General features: G+C 40.2%; 2 protein-coding genes across 4 annotated transcripts in view; one reads left to right on the forward strand and one right to left on the reverse strand.

Annotated features, from left to right (window-relative positions):
* RNASEH2A (ribonuclease H2 subunit A) overlaps window positions 1-2,163 on the forward strand; it is a 67,724-nt gene extending 65,561 nt beyond the window's left edge. For all 3 annotated transcript variants that reach the window (XM_034406661.3, XM_034406654.3, XM_034406668.3), the window contains exon 8: window positions 793-2,163. In XM_034406661.3, the coding sequence (XP_034262552.2) occupies window positions 793-931 (139 nt within the window). In that variant the 3' untranslated portion in view covers window positions 932-2,163. The remainder of the gene's footprint in view (window positions 1-792) is intronic.
* A 1,932-nt stretch (window positions 2,164-4,095) lies between these two features.
* RTBDN (retbindin) lies at window positions 4,096-20,373 on the reverse strand. Its single transcript, XM_034406710.3, has 6 exons — window positions 20,234-20,373; window positions 10,035-10,202; window positions 9,329-9,413; window positions 8,959-9,087; window positions 7,575-7,671; window positions 4,096-5,540 (listed from the first exon to the last, which is right to left on the reverse strand). Exons 2-6 carry the CDS (start codon window positions 10,198-10,200, stop codon window positions 5,244-5,246), a joined length of 774 nt encoding a protein of 257 aa, XP_034262601.2. The 5' UTR covers window positions 10,201-10,202; window positions 20,234-20,373; the 3' UTR covers window positions 4,096-5,243.
* Window positions 20,374-25,232: the final 4,859 nt, after the last annotated feature.

The following is a 25,232-nucleotide window of genomic DNA, read 5'->3' on the forward strand; positions in this document are numbered from 1 at the left end:
AATTAGGATGCCTGTCACTAGTTCTCACAACTCTTGAGAAACCCATCAAGCAGCTCTCCCATTTATTCCCAAGTGTTTTTGTTACCTGCCAACTCAGAATGACTTTGGCAGTAATGCAAGATGGTACAGGAGCTGGAGATGGAAAAAAATTACTTTCTCTCTAGACCAGGGGTCTGCAACCCCCGGGTCTAGAGCCGCATGTGGCTCTTTCATCCCTCTGCTGCGGCTCCCTGTCACTCAAAACGTGTCACAACCGCCAATGTACAACACCCACCAGTACGCAATTTATTGAGCTTTTCGACCCTTTTTTTTTTCAGAGTTCAAAATGTTTTTGTTGCATGCAGAAATAAAAATTTGTTTTTTCTGTAGTAGTTCATTGATTACATAAATGCAACACACTATAGTTTTTTTATACATAGCATAAAGGTAAAAAACGTTATATGCAGCATTATCTTCATTTTAGATGTCAAAAGGTTTTTGTGGCTCCCGGTGTTTTCTTTTCTGTGGGAAACGGGTCTAAATGGCTCTTTGAATGTTTAAGGTTGCCGACCCCTGCCCTAAACAGATGTAGCAGCAGCCCGATACTATTTGGGTGCAGGGAAAAGGACTCAATACCGAAACACTTTTTAGCAAGGTCCTAAGAACTAAGATGAGTGTGGGAAAGCAGTGGTCAGTGGTTGCAGCAAGATTCACTGAGTACTGTATGTTTCTCAAACTAGCACAGAAGAGCACGATAGTAAAGTAAGCTAACCTCAATCTTTCATTTCTTCCTATCTTTGCTTCCTTCATCAGGGATGATACTGAAGATGACTCATCCCAGCAGAGTGCAAAGTCCTTGCTGAGCTACTTTACCCGGAAGGTTTCCCCCTCCAAGCGTACACCCCATCGCTTTTTTTATGAACGCAAACTGGAGACAGTCACCAGCTTGTAGATGGTGGCAGGTGATTTTCTTCTTGTTGAAAATTATCTTACGTTGGCTTGACAGAAAGCTGACATCTAGTTTTTAACGGGTAGTCACAAATCCTTTGAGCCATATCTACAAAACAGCATGAAACCCAAAGGTTCAACTGAAAGATACAAAATTAAACAGAAAAGAATCTGGTAAATGTTCTTCCTGAAGGCCCTCCTGTCCCTGTGACTTAATTCCTTTTTAGTTAATAAATCATCAAAAACTGATTGCGAGACTTTTTGTCTGATGTAAATTAATAGGCGCTAATGCCTAATGAAAGCTAATCTAAAGTGACTGAGATGCATGAACGCTAGGAAAAGCTGCAAGTGAAAGACCCCGCTTTTTAAAAATGACCTCTTAAACAGTAAGACAAAAACTCCCTGACTTACCCGAAGGAGAAAATGATTGGTCTACTCTATGCCAATTAACTGCCATTTTGAACCTTAGCATGGCATGGGATCCATTTTGTGCTGTTGATCTGGAAGTGAATTTAGTTTATCCTAACACAGTCTCATGAACACAAATAGCTCTTTCAACCCCTGACCTTTCCTAAGAGGAATTAAGAAACAGTGGTCCATCTTCACTTCAAGGATATCACTAAGATTGGGGGGGAATGTGAAACAAAAGAAAATTCAATTTACAATCAGTCAGTAAGCAACCATTTGAAGTTGTGACAGATCCACCAAAAAGGCACTTGCAGATTCAAAATTTATGGCTGCTGCTCTCCCTCCCCTGGGTCATGTGACCTCAGCAACTAGACCACATTTACAGCTGTTAGTATCATCCCAACTGTGATTTAAATATTTTTGCCAGAAACTTGTTTATTTCCAGCATCTTGGAAAAATGCCGATAGCAAACAATGGATTCGCTTAATGGTCCTGACAGTCACTTCATGATTGTTGCATTCACTTAATGATTACCACAGAAAAGGTAGTAAGCACTGATGATATTATCTAGTTTGGGTAATGAAACGTCTTCAAGAAAACAAGCAAGCTCAGAGAGCACCAAGGACTCCTCAAAGGTCATAAAAACAGGTGCTGTCACATATTGACACGTATAACAATTGGCACAACTTACGATCATAACTTTTTGCTCAATTCCAGTACTAATTTGTATGTATGTATGTATGTATGTATGTATATGCTGGGTTACCTAATGAAATTAATAAAAAAAACACTTTTATTTATGGTAGAAATAAAAATCACACCAAGAAACCCTTCTTAGTTAAGACTTGACTTTTGTATATTTTTTGTCCAGTCTTGATTTTCTTAAAGTGAAGATGACCAAAATGTTTCCGAATAGATCGCCTGACTGTTGGAGATGCAACCATAAACAAGGAACTTTTTACCACATGTGGTGGGCCTGCCCCAAAGCTAGGAAATATTGGCTCAAAGTAAAGACATGGCTGGAAGAAATTACAAAACAAAAAATTGAACTGAAACTGGAATTATTTTTACTGGGTATATTAAGAGGAAATTATAAAATTTGGAATATATGATATAATTGGTTAGAAGATAGGTTAGAAGAAGCTGCTATATAAGAAATGTGTAATATATATTAAAATGAGAAAACACTATATATAATTAGTATATTTTAAAAGTAGACAACTAAATGATTATATAATAGAATAGTAATCTATATTCTTAGAAATTATTAGATTTCTAAGAAATAACTGACATCGATACTGAAACGCTGTCATGAGTGAAAATGTGATTTTTAAAGTTGAAATATGTCTAATAAAAATTTAATCCAAAAAAAAGTGAAGATGGGCTACTGCTTGGAAAAGATCAAGAATTGAAAGAAGTATTTGTGATCATGAAACTGAAATGAAGTCCCTGTTTGAAATTTCACTTAAATCATAAACTGATTAGCTGACCTTTCAACCCATCTCCAGGCACCATATTTATCCTCTCTACAGGGTTGTTACAGAAGACCCTTAAAGGTAGCATCATTGAAATGTTGCTGTTACTGTTGTTGCTTGGCAATATGACACTGCCTCAGTGTGGGGGAGAGTAAACTTTTGCATATAGCAGGTCTTTATTTTTAATAACGTATTATCTTTCCAGCCCTGTTACTCTTTTGATGTATATAGTTTCCATTTTCTCTCCCAAGTTTGCACATGCTCTTCTACTTCAGTTCCTCATCTCTTTCCTCTCTGAAAGCTTGGCATGTTTCTTTCTATTTTAAGACACCCTATCCCCTCTTTGAACAAGTTCCTTTCATTTCTCTTCAAGAGCCTCCCAAGATCTGCTTCTGTAGTACCAAGCCTCTTTTGACATAGAAGAATATTAGCGTAGTTGAGTTTGACTATCCATCCTCCCTTCTCATCTTTCTAAATTAATTTCCAGGCTTTCCATCTCCTTTCCCTTTCCTAAGAGGCTAAGTCATGTTTGTTGCATCCTCCTTGGCAGTGGTAGAACATGGCCTCTTCAGCAGGACATAACAATCCTATTTCAGGGTTATATAATCCAATCTTGAAAGCTTAGTTTAGTCCATAAATAGATAGCTTGTGGCCTGCAGATGCTGTTCCCAGCAGCTCCAGGTAGCATAGATAATGGTGGGATACATTGGGAGTTGTAATTCAACAATTTCTGGATGGCCTCCGATTGTTATCAAGTGGAACAATGGAAAAAAGACAGTTATTTACATTAATATCCTGTGTGTCATTCAAAAAGTGCTTTTACTACAATGCCAATTGCCCAGATGTCAGTATGCCTTCATGCAGGGTGTAACTAGAGTCAGTATATTTTGTCAACTGGTTTATGATATATGAAAAATCAAAAAGGAATATTTGAAATATGGATAGAAATTTTACCACATTTCTGTTTAATTTACCATTGTCCATAATGTCATTACGCATTTAACCAGGTTGGCTGTTTCCGTGGTCAAATCTTACCTGTTTTAGTAACAACCTTTTGGGAGTGTGAAATATACAATTTGTCAAAGAAATGCTAGTTTCCCATAATCCCTTGCACCAGCAGAGTATTGGCAACGTTTCATGATATTACTAATACTCTCTTATCTGGTATATGATAAATTGGGCAGATTCTTCTTTTCAGAGCTGTATACGTGGCTTCTAGAATAATCACTAAGATTCAGCCCTCTATGCTGATTTTTTTTACACATTTCATTATAAAACACAAACACGCACTCCATTTTTTTTATTTCCCACAATATTAATAGGTATGAATCAATCCATAATATGACATTTGTAGTAAGCGTAGCCAAGGTAAACAGGAATGTGAAATATAGCTGATAAATGAAGATGGATGAACAGACAGATGGGTCTATTTTGGGTGTACAATATTACAAGGGAGATTTGACTAGTGTTTAGAGTGGAGAGGATAGTTGGTGGGGAAAGCTCAAGGAGTACTATAAAGATGTGAGCATGACAACTCTTGCCACCACTGATTAAATGTTTTCTGCCTGGCATATGTCTACACTGACCATTTCTGTTTAGATGCTATGTATATTACCAAGGGGTTTCCTTGACATATGGGTTGTTTATTATGTAATCATGCTCTTTTGCACACACTCTCTCTCTCTCTCCACCCCACTCGGATTGGGTTGCTTTGAAAAATAAATTCCGTTTTGGATGTAATCCAGTTTAGTAACCTAGCAATGCTAGTCCCCCAGTAACCATTGCTTTCCAGCATAAAAATGCAACAAGAAAGTCAGCCATGCTGGTCTCTAAGCTAACTTTCCCTATTTCCCCCCTTTTTTTTTGAGCTCAGGAAGATCCTTCCATTTTACTTGAGTCCTACTTGCAATTGTATTTGAAGCCATGGCAACAACCAAGGCTAACTTTTCCAGCATTGATTGTTTCATTCCACCCCCCACTCCCCCTTGTTCGATCTCTCACTTACAGATATTTTCCTTCAGCTAATGCCTACGAAGGCTGCTTTCCCTTCAGCTAATGCTCATGAATGGCCTTTTGTGTTCTATGATGACTTCCTTGAGCCAGCTCTTAGGACCCTAAGAATATGGAGAGGGAAATGCTTACTGTTCTCTAACACCTTTTCTGCTCTGAATATTGGGGGAAATCTTGGTTCTAGGAAAGTTCCCAAGAGGTGCCCTAATGGTCTAACCTCTACTGCTAGGGCATAGGGCTCAGAGTCCTGGAAGGTGCCAGATTCACAGTCTACGCCATGAGATGCACAGAGTTGTAGAAGATGGCAGGAAGCTGGTAGTATAGGATGTGACAGAATTGCATAGATCACAAGCGATCCCCCCAAGCCCCAGGCAATCACTGGAGAGGGGGCTTTTTTTCTTCGGGAAGGATGGTTACCTTGGATTAGAATCCACTTCCACTTCCCTCCATGTCTTCCACAAAAATAGAACGCTTCTGCAGATTTCTTCTCAGACGCTGAAGTAAAAGGTTGCCCCTGCAAGGGCTCACACGATCTTTTCTTTCCTTGCCTGCCTTGTTCATGTCTATCTCTTTTAGGCTGTTGCTCTCTTTGAGGTGAGAATAAGAGGTGGAGAAGGCTGTGTCAGAGGCATCCAGCATCAGGCAGTGGCAAGGGTCAGTGCTTACTATGAAAGCATCGTGCCAGATGTTCTCACACAGCTCCTTGCCATCCTTATACATCTAAGGAAAAGGAAAAGGCCCCATGTTACAAAAAAACCTTCCTTGGGAGATACTACTCTTAACCCCATTCAGGTTTGAAAGCAACTGGAATGGATTGTGAAGTTTAGAAAATTAGGAATATGAAAAGTATTGCAGTCTTCCCCCAAAAGGCATGATGCAAAGAACTTGAGCAGTCTAACATGATTTGATTTCTAAAAATGAGAACCATTGCGATTTAATTTTTTCAGGAAGTCATGTACCTGTTCCTAATGGTGATTGTTCTGTTCCTTGGGTAGAATATAACTGATATTTCTGTATGGGTATACTATGATATGGGACATGGTGGCTCAGTGGCTAAGACACTGAGCTTGTCGATCAGAAGGTCGGCAGTTCAGCAGTTTGAATCCCTAGTGCCATGTAACAAAGTGAGCTCCCGTTACTTGTCCCAGCTTCTGCCAACCTAGCAGTTTGAAAGCATATAAAAAATGCAAGTAGAAAAATAGGGACCACTTTGGTGGGAAGGTAACAGCACTCCGTGCGCCTTCGGCGTTTAGTCATGCCGGCCACATGACCACGGAGACGTCTTTGGACAGCGCTGGCTCCTCAGCTTAGAAACGGAGATAAGCACCGCTCCTAGAGACAGAAACTAGTAGCACGCATGCAGGGGAACCTTTACCTTTATACTATGATAAGCTTCATAACATTAAAGACATTTCATTTATTAATATTGCACAGATACTTTCATGGGAAAGGAAAGGGTTAAAAGTGGAAGGTGAATCCATAAAATGGCAATTAGCCATTGCCCCTTTCTAACAAAAGTATCTTTCCTATTAGCTTCAAGACAAGCTACCATCCTCCTCTTGCCTGCATTTCTATTTCAGTATATAAGTTACATGTTGAAAGAGACAATCCAATTATTTTTAATGAAGAGATTAGTAATGGACAATTTTCTCTTCTCTCAGTCTATATTTCATGGTAAATAACCTTCGTCTATCAATAACTATTCCAGTCCTGTATATTTGTTTATAACCAAAGATTAAACCGTTGCTTTCTAAGTTCCACAATAATTCAAGAAAACAAACACAATTATGGCAAGGAGTTACAATGATAAGGCAGTTGTTACTGCTATATAAGCTTTAACTTTCAGGTAATTTTAATTTTAATTTGCCACTTTGGAAAAGTTGCAGATTTTTCAGTCACCCATGCCATTAGTAGCAAGCTAATTTTACATAAACTAAGTGTATGTAATAAGAGTTCATGGAGACCATTCGGAAATGCCAGGCTGTGGGAAACTGAAAAAACCTACAGGAAGAAGACATTTACCTATAAACATTTGGCTATATCTGGCATTTTTTCTTCCCATTTCCTATTTCCCTACCCTCTAAGAATACTTTTCTTTGATTTTTTTCCCTTGAATGCTAGAAATCATTCAGATTTGAGAAAAAGCAAGCTTTGATATAAAAGTCACATGAGTTAAAATAAACTCAAATTGTCCTGGGCAAGTGTTATTAACACTGAAAAAACTTTGGATTGGTTTTTAGTGTAATTGATGCCTTTCAGGAAAATGCAGTTCCTGTTTTTCTCCCTACTTTCTACAGTTACTCTTCTCAAACATGCTTCAGTTTCGGAAGCCACAGCCTACGCATCATTTTCAGGCCCTGTACAAACATATGCCATATGTTCCCTCACATAAACATGCTATGATCTCATCCAATGCATACAAATTTTAAAAAACATTTGTCTGAATTCTGAAATTAGGTTTTCTGTATTTCTGAAACTCCTGTATTCCATATGTCAAGATATCTCTACTTTTTACCCCTCCCCCCATCATCTCTGGAGCAGCAAACTAGTCAGATGAAAGACATTAATCACCAGAAGTGGCTTTAATTGTATGTATGTTTGTTCTGGTCCAATTTTCTCTTTTACTTTGGCTTTGCCTACTTTTTGGAATGTTGTCTCCAACAAAGTGGCCCTTGGCATAGACACCTTTAGGCTGCAGCAAGCAATACAAGGATGGTTCTGCTCATGGCAAAGCAGCATTTTAAGTGTCCTCACCTGGCCAAAGGAATGACATTCCTGACTGCAGTTATGTCCATCAGCTCCCCAGGGCCAGTTGCCAAGGCAGGTCAGATCTTCTCTGCAAGCATCATACCTGAGTAGACAATAGGTTTGAGTGCTAAGAAAGACAGCACATTGGTATTTTTTTAAAGAATAGAGTAGAATTCTTTATTGGCCAAGTGTAATTGGATACACAAGGAATTTGTCTTTGGTATTTGACTCAATACTACTGTAATAGACCCAAATTCTCTCACTGAGACTTATGATAAATTAGAAATTTGAAATAGAAATTCTCCGGAGTAGCCCCCACCCTTTTCAGTTCAGGAGAGGACCTCAGATTTTTATATTCAACCAAAAAAAGCTGACCTTCTCTTTCACTTGCTGGGTTAACTTTTACGCTAGTTGCTGATAGCTTCTCTGTCCTTCTCTGAGAACCCTACCCCACAAATTTATTCATTTTACTTTATCACATTGGCTAACATAATAATAAAAGCAAACGGATAGGAATGTTCTCCAAACAACTTTTGTATTCCCTTGCTACCCAAGTCAAATTTCCAAACCTAAATCATCCCTTTTGCCTGATGTTAATTTTCCAGAAGGGAGTCACTTAATCTTGATAGGGAAAAAAAAAGTTTTTTAAGTTTAAAAAATATAATTCCCCTAATTACTCTTTGAACTCTATCGGTTCAACCCTCTATCGGTTGAACCGATAGAGAATAGGGCACTAGTTTTCTCAAATTTTTAGTAATTTAAAATTACTATACCAGGCTAGTGCATCTGTTTGTTTTGTAGATAGTAGCGAAGGCCTTTGCTGCCATCTAGTGCTCATCCAGAGTTTTGCAGCCCAATCACAATAATCTTAAATAACACATCTTTAAATAATGGCCTTAAATATATGTATCTCTTCAGAAATATGGTCTTGTCTTTTCAGATGACAGGTAAAGAATCTTGGTTCTATTTAGCCCAATGTACATATGTATGCTTTCAATTATAGAAAAGAAGACAAAGCTATTTGTTAAGTTTCTCTAGTGTCTTCTACCTTCAACAGGTACTGTACTTAATGCTTCCTCCCTAGCAGGATGGCCTCTTTTTTTTTTTTTTTATTTGATTTATATGCCGCCCTTCTCCAGAGACTCAGAGCTGCTTACAATGCGTTAAGCAATAGCCTTCATACCTTTGTATATCTATACAAAGTCAGCTTATTGCCCCCACAAACTGGGTCCTCATTTTACCTACCTTAGAAAGGATGGAAGGCTGAGTCAAACTTGAGCCTGGTGAGATTCGAACTTATAGTAATTGCAGACAGCTGGTGTTAATCACAATGCTTTTAGTCTGCTGAGCCACCAGGCCCTTCTAGATGTGGAGACAAGTGATAACTTACCACTGGTCACAGAAATTCTGGCAGAGAGGTACTCCCATCAGGGCTGTGGGTTGTTGAGGATGAAGCCATTGAGCAGCAATGGGGGAGCAGTGGTAAAAACAATCCAATTGCCGAAGGTACTCCTCACACCTGCCAAAATGAGTGAAACAACAGCAAGCATAAATATTGACCCTAAGATGCAAGGGAGAAAAGCAAGGCAGGTATCAGTCGTCCCCCGTCCCCCCCCCCCACTCCCATCTTGGTATTTAGTGATCAGGAAGGCTGGCAGAGGAAAGGTCATGAGACAGAGCCCAGCTCCACAACCTATAGGGGCCCATGGCTGACAAAGGTGGGGTCCCCTTCTTTTCAGAAGAGCAGTCTTGGAGATGACCTGATGCTGAGGCTTCCACAACGATTCCAAGATCCAGCATTAGCTTTAGAAAGTTCCTGGGCAACTTCTGGTGAGCAACAGGCATCTACGGAAAGAAATCTTCTGTCAGCATTTCTATTTCTTTGGAATGAGAGTAGCTATAGTATTAGCCTTCTGCAAACTACCCCTCCGACAATTGCAGTCCAGACCAAGGAAGTCATATGCCAGATGAACACAGTCAAAATCAGGTTATAGCAATACCTACAGCACTTAAACTTGCAGTATATATTGCTTCATAGTGCTTTACAGCCCTCTCTAAGGAGTTTACAGAGTCAGCCTATTTCCCCCACCAGTTTGGATCCTCATTTTACCCACCTCAGAAGGATGGAAGGCTGAGTCAACCTTGAGCCTGGTGAAATTTGATCTGCCAAATTGCAGGCAGTCAGCAGAAGTAGCCTGTAGTACTGCATTCTAACCATTGTGCCACTGTGGCTCATAGACTCCCAGCAAGTCAACAGTTATATATATATATTTTCCCCTTTGACTTATTTTGTTTTCAGGATTTTAATTGCAAGGCCCCCACAGTTGCTTTGGTGTCGGGTGGCCTTGAAATCATCATCATCATCATCCATATTATGGATATTTTATACCCCCTCATCCTACAGTACTCTCATTTTCTCTCCCTGATACATGATTCTACAAGCTTTTATAGAGAATCCATACTTACTTTCTGCATAAATCTGGCAGATACCCAACTCTTCTTCTGTGCTTGGATTGACTTTGTGCTTCCCTCCAGGTAAGCAGTGATCTTCTGTATCCTTTGCATTGGCCCAAAACATGGTCAGTGCCGAAGCCATCAGCATTATCCAATTGGTATTGCCACCACCTCTCATGACTAGAATATCAAGGGCAGAGGAAACGAAAAAACTGAATCGGTGTGAAGAGGCTTGCTTCTCCTCTGTTTTCCAAGCATGCCAGCCAGCCAATCAGGTTATAGGAGACGGCCCCCACACTCCAGGTATATCTTCCCCCAGTATCGCCCTGGATATATTGTACTTTCATCTCTGCCCAACAATTCCCTGAATCTTGCTTCTTTCTTGATAAGCTATGCTGCAATTACATTATTCCTATTGTTCATTGTTTGACATCTGCAGCCGTGGTCCACTCTCATTGCTAGGTAATTCAGGGCAGCCAACTGCAGGCAATTCTACAGCACCCGGATTAGGGCTAGCTGTCATGACAAACACCAGCAGCTCCCTTCTTAAAGAGAAGATATTCTTAAGAAAAATGTGAATGCCTCCATCTTCATGGAAAAATGTGCAAGCAAATTGCTCATTTATGTTAGCAAGCATGAAACTGGGAAGGACATACTTCCAGGAAAGATTTATACGAGGTGGGCAAAGAAAAGAGGGTTGAGGCTTTCGCCATACTTCTGGTGAACATTCTGCAGGAATTTCCAGTGATCATCATGCTGTTGAAAGTGCCAATTGGTTTATGACATGACATAAAAGTCACTGCTGAGGAACTTAACTACATGGGATGCCACAAGCAATGTGTGGAGAGGTGTCCCAGTTATAAATCTGCCCCTGATCCAGAGGGCAATCTGGCCTTGCAATAGTATTTTGCTTAAATGAATACCTTCTTGGTTGCATTTGCTATTGGCTATAAGCCTCACCTTGACAGATAGATTAAATAATGGAGGGAAAGGACAATTTTTACCAGAAGAACCCAAGGAAGGTTGTGATCCATCTGAGGAATAGAATCTTAATATGGAAGTGTTGAAAAGTTGGCCACTTGAGACTACACCTGACATCTCTTTCACTTTTATTTTTCTTGCTTCTTTGGATTGAAAAGTTTTCATTCAGATGCTTAGTAATCATTTCTCCTCCTCCTCTTTGTGGAGTGAAAAAAGAATGAAGGGGAGGTAGTTATGATCAGTCAGAAAGCCTGAAGCTGATGGCGTGATGAAAAAAACAGCTTTGGGACCTGAAGCTGATGGCGTGTCAGTGCAGCGTTGTATCAGCACCGCTAAGCCAGCCTGTCTGTCTCCTGAAGCTCAGCGTGCATTGCCACCTATGGAGACACACATCTTGTGTGTGTCGATTCTGTCTAAGTCTCATCTGTGGAAAGATGTGGGCTTTAATTAATGTTTGCAAAGTGTTCTGATAAGCCTGAAGATAGCATTGCAGTATAATTGGGGGTGGGGGGGATGGGCAAGAAGGAAGATATAGGAAGATGATAGCACCAGAGACAGAGAAACAGCAGAGGCATAAGATGTTTAATAGGCAATACAAACCCCATCACATCTCAGCTCCTGCTTCCTGATACAGCTTGCACACTCTCTTTCAAATTTGGCTGCTTATTTTTGTTTTATTGCATTTATAAAATATTACCAGTACAACAAAAAATATAAATGCCAAGTTTGATATATTTTAAGGGTAACAGCTACACCCTACGTAATATGCAATTAGAGAAGAAAAAAAAATTATGGTAATATGTAATTACAAAGAAAATCAGTTTAAACTTTGACGAAATATCCATCCATCCATCCTCCACTGCTGTATGTCAAATGCCAATTTATCTTTCCAGTGTTGCAACTTAGCTCTTTGACAATCCCTGCCCACTGCAAGAAATATTAATCATATGAGCAATCAAGTTCATGAAGTCCAAAGTATTGGGGACTCTATGCATCTTGCACATATAGAAATTGCTTTGTTTTCTAGCATGTTATCTTTTTTCCTGTCCCCTGTGAAATTCCGCACATACTTCCTGCAAGTGCAGGTCCTGAAAAGTAAGGAGCCTTTGTTAAAAATGATAGAAATAAAACCGAAGTCTTCCCCGCTCCCAAGTTATAGATTCCAAACTTCCCCTACAGAGGATTGTCGTTTTCTACAGAAGGGAACATATATTGGTGAACAAAAAACATTTGATCCATAGTTCCTGCAGCTTTTATTGTTGGGTCCTTGAACAAAGTGTGCCAGAGGGTAAAATCTCACTACAGCAGCAACTATTTTCAAGGCAAGGTGTCTCTCTACCCCATCCTTTCTCTTGTGATATCAAATTTTGGTGAGGCAGTCCATGAAATACGAGTCTAGATTTCCAGTTCCCTAGAAACAGAGTCACCTTAAGTATTAAGATGCAGAAAATTGACAAGGAATCTTTGTTTCAAAGCCATGGGTAATGAATAAAATCAGCTTTGTAATGCCTCCTGGCTAAGGTATGTACAAAATGATCTGATTCCCTCATATTAAATTATTGCTTTTTAAATCATGAGTTGATAAATAAATCTAATTGGTTATGTTCAAGCACTATGCTAAGCCAAAATCAGTAAAATTATTTTTTGGTCAGGTTTGCTTATGCTATGAATTCTCAGATATGCTTTTTGATTAAAACACAATATATTGGGTTTAGCAAGCACTAAAATAAAAAATCGTGGTTTACAATCTTCAATTTTATTTTTAAATTTTACATGTTACCTTTAAAACCAAGGTTTTTTTCCCTTGGTTTTCCAAAGAGTTGATTACGATGCTAAGAGTAAAATGCTTAATTTTCATCCGCTTAGTTCAAGCAGGATCTATATAATAACATGTCTCCTTTAATGTTACAGAAAATTTAGTGATAGTGAGATACCTGCAGCCAATTAGAAGTTCTAGCATAGCAATTATTGGTACTTTTAGCAGTAATGCTGAAGAACCATGATCACTCGAACAAACTGCAATTCGAACCCATAAAAACAAAAATAAAACATGAATACAGGTAGTACTTGACTTAAAACAGTTCATTTAGTGACCATTCAAAGTTACAAAGGTGCTGAAAGAAGGGACTTATGACCATTTTTCACACTTACAACATTGCAGGATCCCTATAATCACGTGATCAAAATTCAGACACTTGGCAACTGGTTCATATTTATGATGGTTGCAGCATCCCAGGGTCATGTGATCCCGTTTTGCAACCTTCTGATGAGCAAAGTCAATGGGGAAACTAATTCACTTAACAACCATGTTACTAAATTAACAACTGCAGAGTGTCAGGTTTCGATGTCGTCTTAACCTGCACTTCAACCTGCATTTACTCTAGTGCTGACACAGAGGTTCACTTAACAATTGTGGCAAGAAAGGTTGTAAACAGGCAAAACTCACTTAACAAATGTTTCATTTAGCAACATAAATTTTGGGCTCAATTGTGGCTGTAAGTCGAGGACTGCCTGAATATATGTTGTCAGTAGTCTAATTTAGCTCATGTTTTGTTAGGGCTCTTGCATTTTAGCATTAAAGACCATGAGAACTGAAAAAAGGATATAGATGCAAAGTATGGGATATTAGTGGTGGCATTGAGAAAGAAGAAACTACATTGCAGGATATGAAACTGGAGAAACACAGCAGCCTGTGGAGATAAAAACGTAATTTCAACCAAATCCCAACTGATTAGCTGTCTGGGAAATGAGAATGAATTGTGATTCCTGTGGTTTCTCCCAAACTTTCCAGGAGGACAAGATTAATGGGAATGGGAATTGTGTCAAGATCTCAGGGATCTTTTCCTCCCAGATGCATCAATAAAGCTTTGACATTCAATGAAATGAAAAATGAAAAAAAAAATGGCACTGCTTTGAAAAACCATGGGTGGGAGAACCATCAGTGCAGAATCATCCTATCTGAATTTATTACTCCAAACTTTTGGTCACATCTCTGCTTCACCTGTCATTAATAACCCTGAGCTTCAATGTCAAGCCCTGTCTCATAAATCTTATTTCATAAAATACAAATTACGGGCTGGTTTGATGCTCAAAGTATTTGACAGTGTTTCCCCCTCTTTACTGCAAAAAGTGGCAACTGTTAGCTTTGGAAACCATATTTGGCCAGAAGCTCCAATGCTGCCAACTTCTCCTGTGTGGGAAAGTAGGAGGGGGGATTTAGGAGAGGGGGTGAGTAGACATAATAGCATTCTTCCTGTCGGTCAAGGTCAGGGCGATCCAGCATCTGGAGAAGGAGTGGTCAGGGGGCTGAATCTAATGGAACGGATGTTGATTGGAGCATGTGACCGATTGGGTGGAAAAGAGGATGGTTTTGGGAGCTTTGACTTACTGGGGGAAAACCCGGGCTTTTCAGATTCAGATTCAGTTTCCCCAGATGTGCCAATTTGCCTATTCTAGTAAAGAGAACTTTGGAAAATGTTTGCTTCCGGATCTTTACTTGGAGTTGGAGTTTTTTTCTGGAACTCTGACATTAACCCGAATCTGAAAAGCCCGGGTTTTCCCCCAGTAAGTCAAAGCTCCCAAAACCATCCCCTTTTCCACCCAATCGGTCACATGCTCCAATCAACATCCGTTCCATCTTGGTCCCAGGGGTCTTCATGCAACTGATCAACGAAATTTTGCATGAGCATCTATATCAGGGGGTTCTTGTTTATCTCGATGACATTCTTATATTCAATGAAAATATGGAAGACCACATCAAATTGGTCAGACAAGTGCTGAGAAAGCTCCTAGCGACCAAATTTTATGCAAAATTGTCCAAATGTGAGTTCCATAAGGAGGCCCTTGACTACCTGAGATACAGGGTGTCGAGTAAGGGGATTGAGATGGACCCAGGGAAGATGAGGGCAGTGCTGGACTGGCAGCCCCCACGCACCCGTAAGAGCTTCCTGGGATTTGCAAACTTTTACAGACAATTCATTCCTTCCTTCGCTGAGGTCGCACTCCCTTTGACAGAATTGTTAAAAACCAGCCCATCTCCCACCAAGCCAAAACCTAGCCAGCCCTTAGCTTGGACAATGGACTGCCAAAAATCCTTTGAACAATTAAAACGCCTTTTTGCGGTGGAGCCAATCCTATAGCATCTTGACCCGAATAAGCTCTTCATGGTACAGGCGGACACAAGTGAAGTGGCGGTGGCTGCTGTTCTACAGCAAAGGGACTCCCGAAACAATCTAATGCCATGTGCTTATGTATCAAGGAATTTAACGGACACTGAGCGCAGATGGGCGGTGCGGGAGGAAGAGGCATTTGCAGTACGATGGGCTCTCCTATCCTGGAGACACTTCCTGGAGGGGGTTGAGGAACCTTTTGAAGTTTGGACTGACCACAAGAATCTCGAGGTGCTGAAGACCCCGAGGAAACTTTCTCCCAAGCAGGTTCGTTGGGCTCAATATTTCAAACGCTTTAATTTTAACCTGAAATACATCCCAGGGGGTAAAAACCTTCTGGCTGACGCTCTCTTCCGTAAGCCCCAGTTTGACAGCCGACGGGAAGAGATAATTTACGCCATGATCTCGGAAACTCAGTCAGCTGCCCAAGCCCACACCCGAGCACAAACGCGCCAGGGTTCCAACCTCCCCGAAGACAAGTTGACAGCGGAGCTAAAAGCGGCGCTCTCCACTGACTCCTGGTTCAAGGAAAACCAGGTGGACCTTACCCTAAGGGACGGGTTGGCATGGAAGGGAAGTAAACTTTATGTGCCCCGCAGCCTGCAGCTCCTGGTGCTGAAGAGGAGTCATGACTCTCGACTAGGGGGCCACTTTGGGTTTTTAAAAACCCTCCATTTGACTAGGAGACAATTCTGGTGGCCAAAGATGAAAACTGATGTGGAAGACTATGTGAGGAGCTGCGCCACCTGCGCCACCATGAAATCCTGACTAGGAAGCCCCCTGGACTTCTCCAGGCTGTGGCTGAATCCACCAGGCCCTGGGAGGAGATTGCGGTGGACTTCATAGTTGAGCTCCCCGACAGTGGGGGCAACTGGGTTATTTGGACTGTCATTCATTTATTCTCCAAGCAAGCACACTTCACTGCCTGCAACGGACTACCATCGGCCAAGAAACTGGCGAAGGTGTTTGTGAAACACATCTCCAGGCTACATGGAGTCCCTAAGAGAATAATATTGGACTGCGGGGTCCAGTTTACCGCTACATTCTGGAGGGAGTTTCTGCGATCCATTGGGTCGTCCCAAGGACTTAGCTCAGCTTTTCACCCATCGACTAACGGATCGGCTGAAAAATTGAACTCAATGGTGGAGCAATACATTAGGTGTTATGCAAATTATCAACAGGAGAACTGGGCAGACTTGCTACCATTCACAGAAGTGGCTTATAATAATGCAGTACACACCAGTACTGGGTTGACTCCTTTTCAGATAACTACGGGCATGGATTTTGTGCCAATGCCTGAGCTGCCTAGAGAGCCGCCTACTTCTATGTCCCTAATGGAGTGAGAAAGGGTTGGGAGAATACAAAAAAAGCTTTAGCGGAGTCAGCGGAACGATATAAGGCCCAGGCCGACAAACGCCGGTCCCTCTAACCACCGTTCCGAATAGGCAATAAGGTGTATTTGTCAACCAAGTACCTAAGATTGAGGGTACCCAGCAAGAAGTTTGGACCCAAATTCATAGGTCCTTCCTTATAGTGAAAGTGATTAACCCAGTGATGGTCCAACTTAGACTTCCTCGCATCTTAGGGAAAGTACACCCCATTTTCCACAGTAGCTTATTGAGACCGGTCAGAGAATCTACCCTAAGACCCTTGCCAGCTGCTCCACCCCCCTCCTTTGCTAGGGCAAGGGGAGACTCATTATGAGGTGAAGAAAATCCTGGACTCTAAACTCTACAGAGATTGCTTACAATTTGGTGCATTGGAAAGGCTACCCTTTGGCTGAAGCTACTTGGGTTAAGAGTTGGGATGTAAATGCGGATGAGCTCATGAAACAGTTTCACGATAAATTTCCTGAGAAACCAAAAGGTCCCCCTGGGGGAAGGGGTTAAGGGGATTGGTGCTAGGTGTTAACCCCTTCTTTTTGTTTTGCCTGGAGGAGGTGGTGATCCAGCATTTGGAGAAGGAGTGGTCAGGGGGCTGGATCGAGATGGAACGGATGTTGATTGGGGCATGTGACCAATTGGGTGGAAAAGGGTTTGGGAGCTTTGACTTACTGGGGGAAAACCCGGGCTTTTCAGATTCAGATTCAGTTTCCCCAGATGTGCCAATTTGCCTATTCTAGTAAAGAGGACTTTGGAAAATGCTTGCTTCCGCGTCTTTACTTGGAGTTGGGTTTTTTTCTGGAACGCTGACAGCAGCACTTACCGGTAATTGAATTTGTTTGGGTTCAACAGCTAATGCAGGGCCAGATCTGGCTAGTACAGGGATGGGAGACTATCAGGAAATTTCAAGGCTGTAGATTAGACTGAGAGATTGGAAGATATCCTGGAGGAGAGGCAACAGCAAACCATTTTCATGCTGTTGCCAAGAAATTTAATGCATGTGTATAAATCCCCAACAGTCAAGCTTAACTCAAAGGAGGTATTACCTTTAATACAACACACCCATATACAGTACCCGGGTCACCATAAAGAAGAATGATAGTTCTTCCTGTCATGCATGGTCATTTGCATACAAAGGGGAGGGAAGTAATGCAACGTGTTATGCACAAATTTCATCTCTTATGTACTTATACAAAAAGGCAAAATTTGGATTGTGATGGCATGACATGTTTCCAACTTTGTCTGTTATCAAGACTAGCTACAGAAACCTTTTCCTTATTCCTATTACTCCTACCACCACCTCTGGATTGCTTGAAAAGGGACTAAGCCACAATTCCAGTTTCAGATGATAAATTAAACATGATTGGTGTCATCTGTACTATCTTAGCTGGTCTGCTTGTGTAAGACCAGTAAGGGTTTGTCAATAAACTATAATGTGGCATCAGATAATCAAAACTGAGCCAGGAACTTTCCAAGTAGCCATAGATTTAGCTATGAATCTAGTTCTTTGGAGTCTACTTCAGCAAGCTTCCACTAGTTTCTAATTTTTCATGGTCTCTCCATTTGGATTGTAAACAATCCCAGTTCCAGACTCTTTCTTGAACTTTCAAAGACCTGGAATAGGAATATTTGTCTAGCCTCACTTTTGTATACTATGCAAACATAATTTGCTTTCCCTTATGGTATTTTTAGTGACTCCAATAGTCCCATAAACTGGAAGGTAGGAGACCTACTGCTTGAAAATAAATCTTGGCATCCTAGTTTATAAGACTAGTTTTGCTAGCCTGAATGAATTCAAATTTGAAGCAACTGCCATCCTAAGAGTTGGAGGCAAACCCTCCATTATCCCTGCACCCAATAAGATCAACTTTAGAGCTAAATCTTTATGGAGGAATATTCTCCACGCCTAGGAGCACAAAGGGGTCATCCATTATTAAACCTTCCTTTCTTGGTTGACATTGAACAGTGACTCTCACATGGCTTTATTATGAACCATCCTTTTATTCCCTGGCACACAGCCTGGAAAATACTGATGGCCTCAATCCCAGCACAGATTAGGGACAAGTTTCTCTGAGCAACTGTCATCCTTATGGCTGCAATTACGGTAATCAGTTCCTCCACTGATCACAGTGGAGCGCAAGAAGGCAATCCTCAGAAGCAAAAAGTTATATGGGCACATGTCAAGAATATTAGGCTTCCTTGCTCATTTTTCTGGAGTGTTTTATGAACAAGTTTGATTTGCAAGACATCTTCAAGAAACCAGCCAAAATATATCAGGTCAGATCAGAATTAACAGGATTCCATCGATATAGCTGTAAAAAGAGCATCTTATCTGGGATTTTATTTGCATCAAAGCTGACCTCCAGAATTTAGTATGTGTATGTATGTTTGTGCAGGGGCAGGGGACGTTGCTTTAAATTAGAGGAAAATATTCCATAAAGTGCTTTTTCTGATTAAGTATCCATAATATTTTAGTAGGGTTATGGACAAAAATCCCAACCTTTTAATTTTCTTATTTCTATAACCAAAAACAGAGAGATACACAAGGAATAGGATGAATATGGGGTTATCATGTTCTTCTCAAGATAAATGCTTATGGTTTCACTCAAATTATAATTAAACCCTGCACCATTTATATGTAGCAGCTCACTTTTCAAGTTTCAGGAATCCATAATTTTTTGCCAGTATACAGTATTCTATAGATTACACTGATTTGCAAATGGAAAATAGCATACATACAAAAAAATAAACATTATTTAGAATCTGTAACTGTAAGCATCCTTCTCTGAAAAGAAGTCTCATAAAGTTCTAAAGAATTTCTCTCCTGACCATTGGGTATATGGTTGCATTCTTACTAAACTATCTTCTATTGACTTAAGTGTCTGCAAACATGCAGAATGAATTAAGACTGGGTGCTTACGTTAAAGTCCGCCTATTCCTTTGAGGCATTTTCACAAAATAACAAGTAACACAAAGTTCTTAATTCATTTAATATATTTGCTTATTTTCTTAATCTAAATCTTCTTAATCTAAAACTTATTAGAAATTAACTCAGTAAACTTTGCTTATTTGGGGCACATGCTGTTCAACACAATAGTTCATTAATAAGCTATGTACCTTTCTCTCCCTCCCCCACCCCTTCTCTCTCTCTCTCTCTCTCTCTCTCTCTCTCTCTCTCTCACACACACACACACACACACACACACACACACACACACACACACACACCTAAAAATTTGGAACAAACTTGGCATCTTGTCCTTTTCAGGAAAATCTTATTTACCTACATAGCTGTTCTGTACATAAATTCTAATTGAATACCCTCTTCTGGTTTGAGTTTACCCTGTTACAGAAGCCTCCATAACCATCATAGAGTTCCATATAGGATGCAGGTTATATTAAAACTGCTGCCAACAAAGACCTGTTTATAAATTACTCCCGCGATCCAAACCCAACTGGCTTCTCCGCGTCCCAAGGAACTTCCCCCCCCCCCCCACGCGCGCTCAGTAGCCACTTCTACCCCGGCTTCGCCTTCTTGCGCCCCACCGGAGCCATCTGTGGGGTTACGTTGAAAGTCGAGGAGGATGGCGTGCCTGTCTCGGAGTCCCCTCTCGACTCCGGACGGCTTTCGCAGATGTGACCCGGCACGGCACCCCCCCCGTTTCGCGGGACGCCTTGCCTGGAAGCCGCGCGAGCCGCTGCACGATCCGAATGATTTCTCCCTCTTCTGATGTCGCCTCGTTCCCTGGTCGAGAGCTTCGGCCGAAGGAGCCCCGATCTCCCGGTTCTGATCCGGAGGAACTGCGTCGCCGCTGCTGCTCTCACCGCGCTCTGCTTTGAAGCAAAGAAGCCGAACTGCCGCCACCGCCGCTGCGGCAATATACCAACCCTCTCCGCCCCCTCCACCCCCCCCCCCACCTCCGCCCCCCTGGCGCTCGCTCGCTCGCCTGTCCCAATCGCCGCTAGACGCTCGCCCGTCAGCTCTCGGGTAGGTTCCCAAGGCGGCGCCTGGTTGGGGAAAGGATAAAAGACTTTCTCCGCCGAAGACGTCTTATGGCGTCGGGGTCCAGGGGTCCACGCGCTGCCCCCAAAACAAGTCTCTTATCCTCAGCAGGAGGAGGAATGCCCTTTGCCAGTCAGATTAGTAGCCACCGGTTGATGAAGTTATCTACTACTTTAAAAGTAGTAATTGGGTTTAACCATCACCAGTGCTTCTTGTGGCAATGCAAAAGACACCACAGGTGACTCGCCTGGATCTACTACCTCACTTGAAGTAATCGGGAAAGAAGAAAGTTATTTTAGTGCACAAGCAGGTTGCATTTTGTCTCTGTTTAAGATGTTTCTTTCTGCTACTAAAATGGGAGGATCAACAGAGCTGCATGAAATTTACTTATTTATACAGCTATCTATTATCTATCTATCTATCTATCTATCTATCTATCTATCTATCTATCTATCTATCTATCTATTTATCCATCTATTTATCTTCTTCTTCAACATCATCTATGTTCTATCTTCTATCATCTATCTGTCTCTCACATCATACAGTTCTAGGTGTTTTACAATGCAATGGCAGGATCAACAGAACCACATGAAATTATTTATACAGCTATCTACTATCTATCTCTATCTATCTACTCTATCTATCTATCTATCTATCTATCTATCTATCTATCTATCTATCCATCTATTTATCTTCTTCTTCTTCATCATCATCATCTATGTTCTATCTTCTATCTATCTCTCACATCATACAGTTCTAGGTGTTTTACAATGCAATGGCAGGATCAACAGAACCACATGAAATTAATGTATTTGTTCATGCAGCTATTCAGATAGGGAGCCACTATTTTCACTTTGTCCATCACTAGTTTGGAACTCCGAGCCTTCACAGTACATATGATCCTTTTTAAAAAAAATGCGAGATGCATCTTTGAGCCAGCAGGAAATTCTGCCAGACTGGCCTTTGGTCTGAGCCAGCAGGGAACATCGCACATTCTGATGCAGTTCAGCTACTGGAAATAGGAGATTCAGCTTTATGAACTCCGTTGGGTTCTGACTCAGCCATCATCAAGGGCTGACATAGCTCTGTCGTGTTTTTAAGTTGCTGATCCAGCTTGGGGGGAAAAAAGTCACATCTAATATAATTCAAAGCATCTTGCAAGACATATATGTAAACAGGCTGTTATCCACAACAGTTTATCCCCTAATAAAAATGAGTCTTTAAGATGTGACCAATGTCCTTAGCTCATGTCTTACTTATACCAAGCTCAGCATAAGTGCCTGGCATTCAGCATCACGTTTCTCATTGCCTGCATTGTAAATGATAATAATTATGGTTCACAGGGCTGAATTAAAAGGAATATAGTACATTTAAAAATACAAACAGTAAATTCCATTTAAAGCATCACATTATTTTCATTGTCTGCAGTAGAGGGCTAATTTTACTGCTTTAAAGTAAACAGGTTTGACTCCTAGTGACTCTTATTGATTTCATGGATGCATTCATGGATGCTTCTTGGCCCTAACATGAAAAAAAAAATGCTGTAGTTTTTTTCTGGGATGTTTATTAGATTACCTCCTTGGGTTTTGCTCCAAGTCTCTCATTCAAATGCAATATACATTCAGTACCAGCCCTGCTTAGTTTGCCCTGCTTAGTTTGTCAAGATAATGGGCATTTAATGGCATTTAAAAGCCATCACATTAGCAACTGTGACACAACCTTTGGATTTGCTAACCTCACTTTCTAATCATGTTTTTTAAAATTATCTTTTAACACTAGCTTAAGGCTAATAAAGATATTCAAAACAACATGTTTTGCAAAGCAATGAGTTTAACATAGTTCCAGTATTAAAAAAAAAATTAAATATAATTATTAGAATTTGAAACAAATCACAAAAAGCTAAATCAGACTTTCATCATCATTATCATCTTCTTTTAATGACCCCATAATCCTTGCGGGCTAGAGTCTGGGCAACTGAATGGAGCTAGCAGAGTGTTTTAATGACCGGATGCACTTCCTGTCGCCAATGTGGAGTTTTGATCAGCAGATATATTCTCAGCGTACCCAGAGAGATAAATATCTGCCTCTACCTAGGATCGAACTCACAGCCTCCTGATTGTGAGGCAAGAGCTCCACCTCTAGGCCACTGCACCACTCCAAAAAGCTAAATCAGACTTTAATTCAAGAAAATTATAAATGAATCATTTATAATAATAGACAAATAAACAGTATCTTTATGGAAACTAAATTGTTTAGTCTATCTTAAGTTGTAACAGAAATTTGAGGTTTTGTAATTTCAGAAATTGGACACAATAGAGGACTAATGTTTCCAGCATAAAAATTAAAAGAAAAAAAAAGGAGGGAGGGGCTTCTTCTTTGTCTTTGGGAATGTTTATTATACTACTTTAGAAGTTAAAAAGGTTGGTTGCCATTGAGACAAACTCAATCCTTACATGGACACATCCATACAGTTTTTCTGGCATGATACAAAACTGTTTGCCTTTGCATTTCTGGAGACTTCTGAATTGATCTTACAACTCCAGAAGATAGTATCAATATTGAAACTGATCTTAAAAGATTAGAAAACTGGGCTGAAATTGAACTGTAATAGCAATACAAAGGCATGCAAAGTCCTTTATATAAGAGAAAAAAGTAAGAGAAAATCCCACCTAGTTTACAAGAACACTTATGAAAGCAATGTTGAATTTGTAATGAATGTAATAAATCACAACATATATATGGGCTCCCCCCCCCATTTTACACCTAACCAAGATACAAATGTCTCCTAGGAGAATTTGTTTTGCTGCCAATCCATAAGGAATCTTAATTTGGTCCCTTAACCCACATATGAGAATGTCTGAAGTGTCTTTAACTGGACCAGCTTGAAAGTAATGTTTCCATCCTTGAGCCAATGCATGCAATGGCAAAGGCAAACTAGTTATGCTTTAGTTGACTTGGTTCACATCAGCTATGATGTTCAGTGTTCAGATTCATGTAACAAAGCCAAAACTGAACAAACACTTTAGAGTACTAGGGAAGACACTTAGTAGTTCTGCACACTATCATGAGCTATGGTTTGTTTAATAACGGATTAAAACATTACAAATAGCATGTCTCATACTAGATGTGGTTTGAATTAATCTTTCCAAGACTTTTGGCTGTGTGAATCAAGCTAATTGTGGCTTGTTATACTACTGTTAACCATGATTTAGCAAGATGTATGACTCCTAACCTATAATTAGCCATCAATTAATATCAGCGTCTGATGGTGATACAGATATATGTAGAATAACTAGTCTTACATGAGATTAGGTGGGTGCAATGCCTAAGGCCAAGTTTATAAATTAAGACAAGCTATTGTAAATTGTTTGAGTTCACATAATGAATTTAAACCAAAATCAAGAAACTAGTGTGTGAACAGAGCCAGCTGTGGTTTGTTCATTAAGTAAAACATATTTATTTATTGAATTATTTATTATTCCTTCAGCAGCTCAAGATGGCATATTTAGCACACTCTCCTCATATTTGTCCCCACAAGAAAAACCACCATGAAAAGGGCAGTGCGGGGAGGGGGTGTGGTAGAGGGCGCTGGAAGAGAATGATTGAAGAATGATTACAGTATCCCAAAGTCCCCAACATGGTTCCATAGCTGAGGGAAGTCTTTTTGCTTTGAGCCTGATACTTTAACCACTCCGCTATACTCCCTTAGTGTGTCCCCCCATCTGTGATCTGAGTCACATAAGCTTTTAAGAGATAATATATTTTGCTTATTTTCATTTACCATATTGTACGATCTTAGTCCATTGATGTGTGAGCTAAAAATTTAGCATGCTATGTAAACCCAACAAATTTGGTTTATGTAGCAAACCACAGTTAACCCAATTATGACTTAGTATAGAATGAGAATTATATTATTTTATGCAAATAATAAAGATAAAAATGTTATTAATATTTTATTCCTTTCTATAAAAAGAGTTTTTTTTTCTCTCCCTTGAGAATGTAATTATTGTAAAAGGATTTCAACCAAAACTGTGGTAAGGTCAAAATACCATTTATATCCCAAATGTAATTAGCCCAGATGGCCAAGTACTGGTAAATTAAGTCAACAATAACTTACTGTACCTCATGTCAAAATTATTTCCTTTATTTCAGAATTTTAAAATTTATCCATCTGTACTGGCATATTTAATCATCTTTACACTTTCAAAACTATTAGGAATTAATGAACAACATATGTCTAAGTAACTTGGGCTCTCTTATGAAGTATATTTTTATCAGGAAGGGTGTCTATTTTTTTAAGTTAAGAAACTTTGCACTGTTAATTCACCTAAAATTCACCAGAAATACATGGGCTGGATCATATACTGCAATAAGGTATTGTCCAGTTTAGCTAGGGTATCTTGAAATTTGATGGCTACCACAATGAAATGGATTCAAACATGTTAATCTAAAATCAAATTATATCATATCTTAGTATGATTGAATAAATATCTCCTAGTGAGGGTTGGGCAACTATGGCCCTTTTACAACCAAGCTGGCTCAGGAATTCTGGGAGTTGAAGTCCACAGGTTGTAAAAGGGCCACAGTTGCCCATCCCTGTCCTAGTGGCAAATCAGATGTATAAATCGTGTGTGCCTGAAATACAGAAGAGTTCAGTCAAAAATTGTGTATATGT

This window comes from Pantherophis guttatus, chromosome 2, assembly GCF_059756535.1.
Source record: "Pantherophis guttatus breed Tessera chromosome 2, ASM5975653v1, whole genome shotgun sequence".
Classification (NCBI taxonomy): Eukaryota; Metazoa; Chordata; class Lepidosauria; order Squamata; family Colubridae; genus Pantherophis; species Pantherophis guttatus.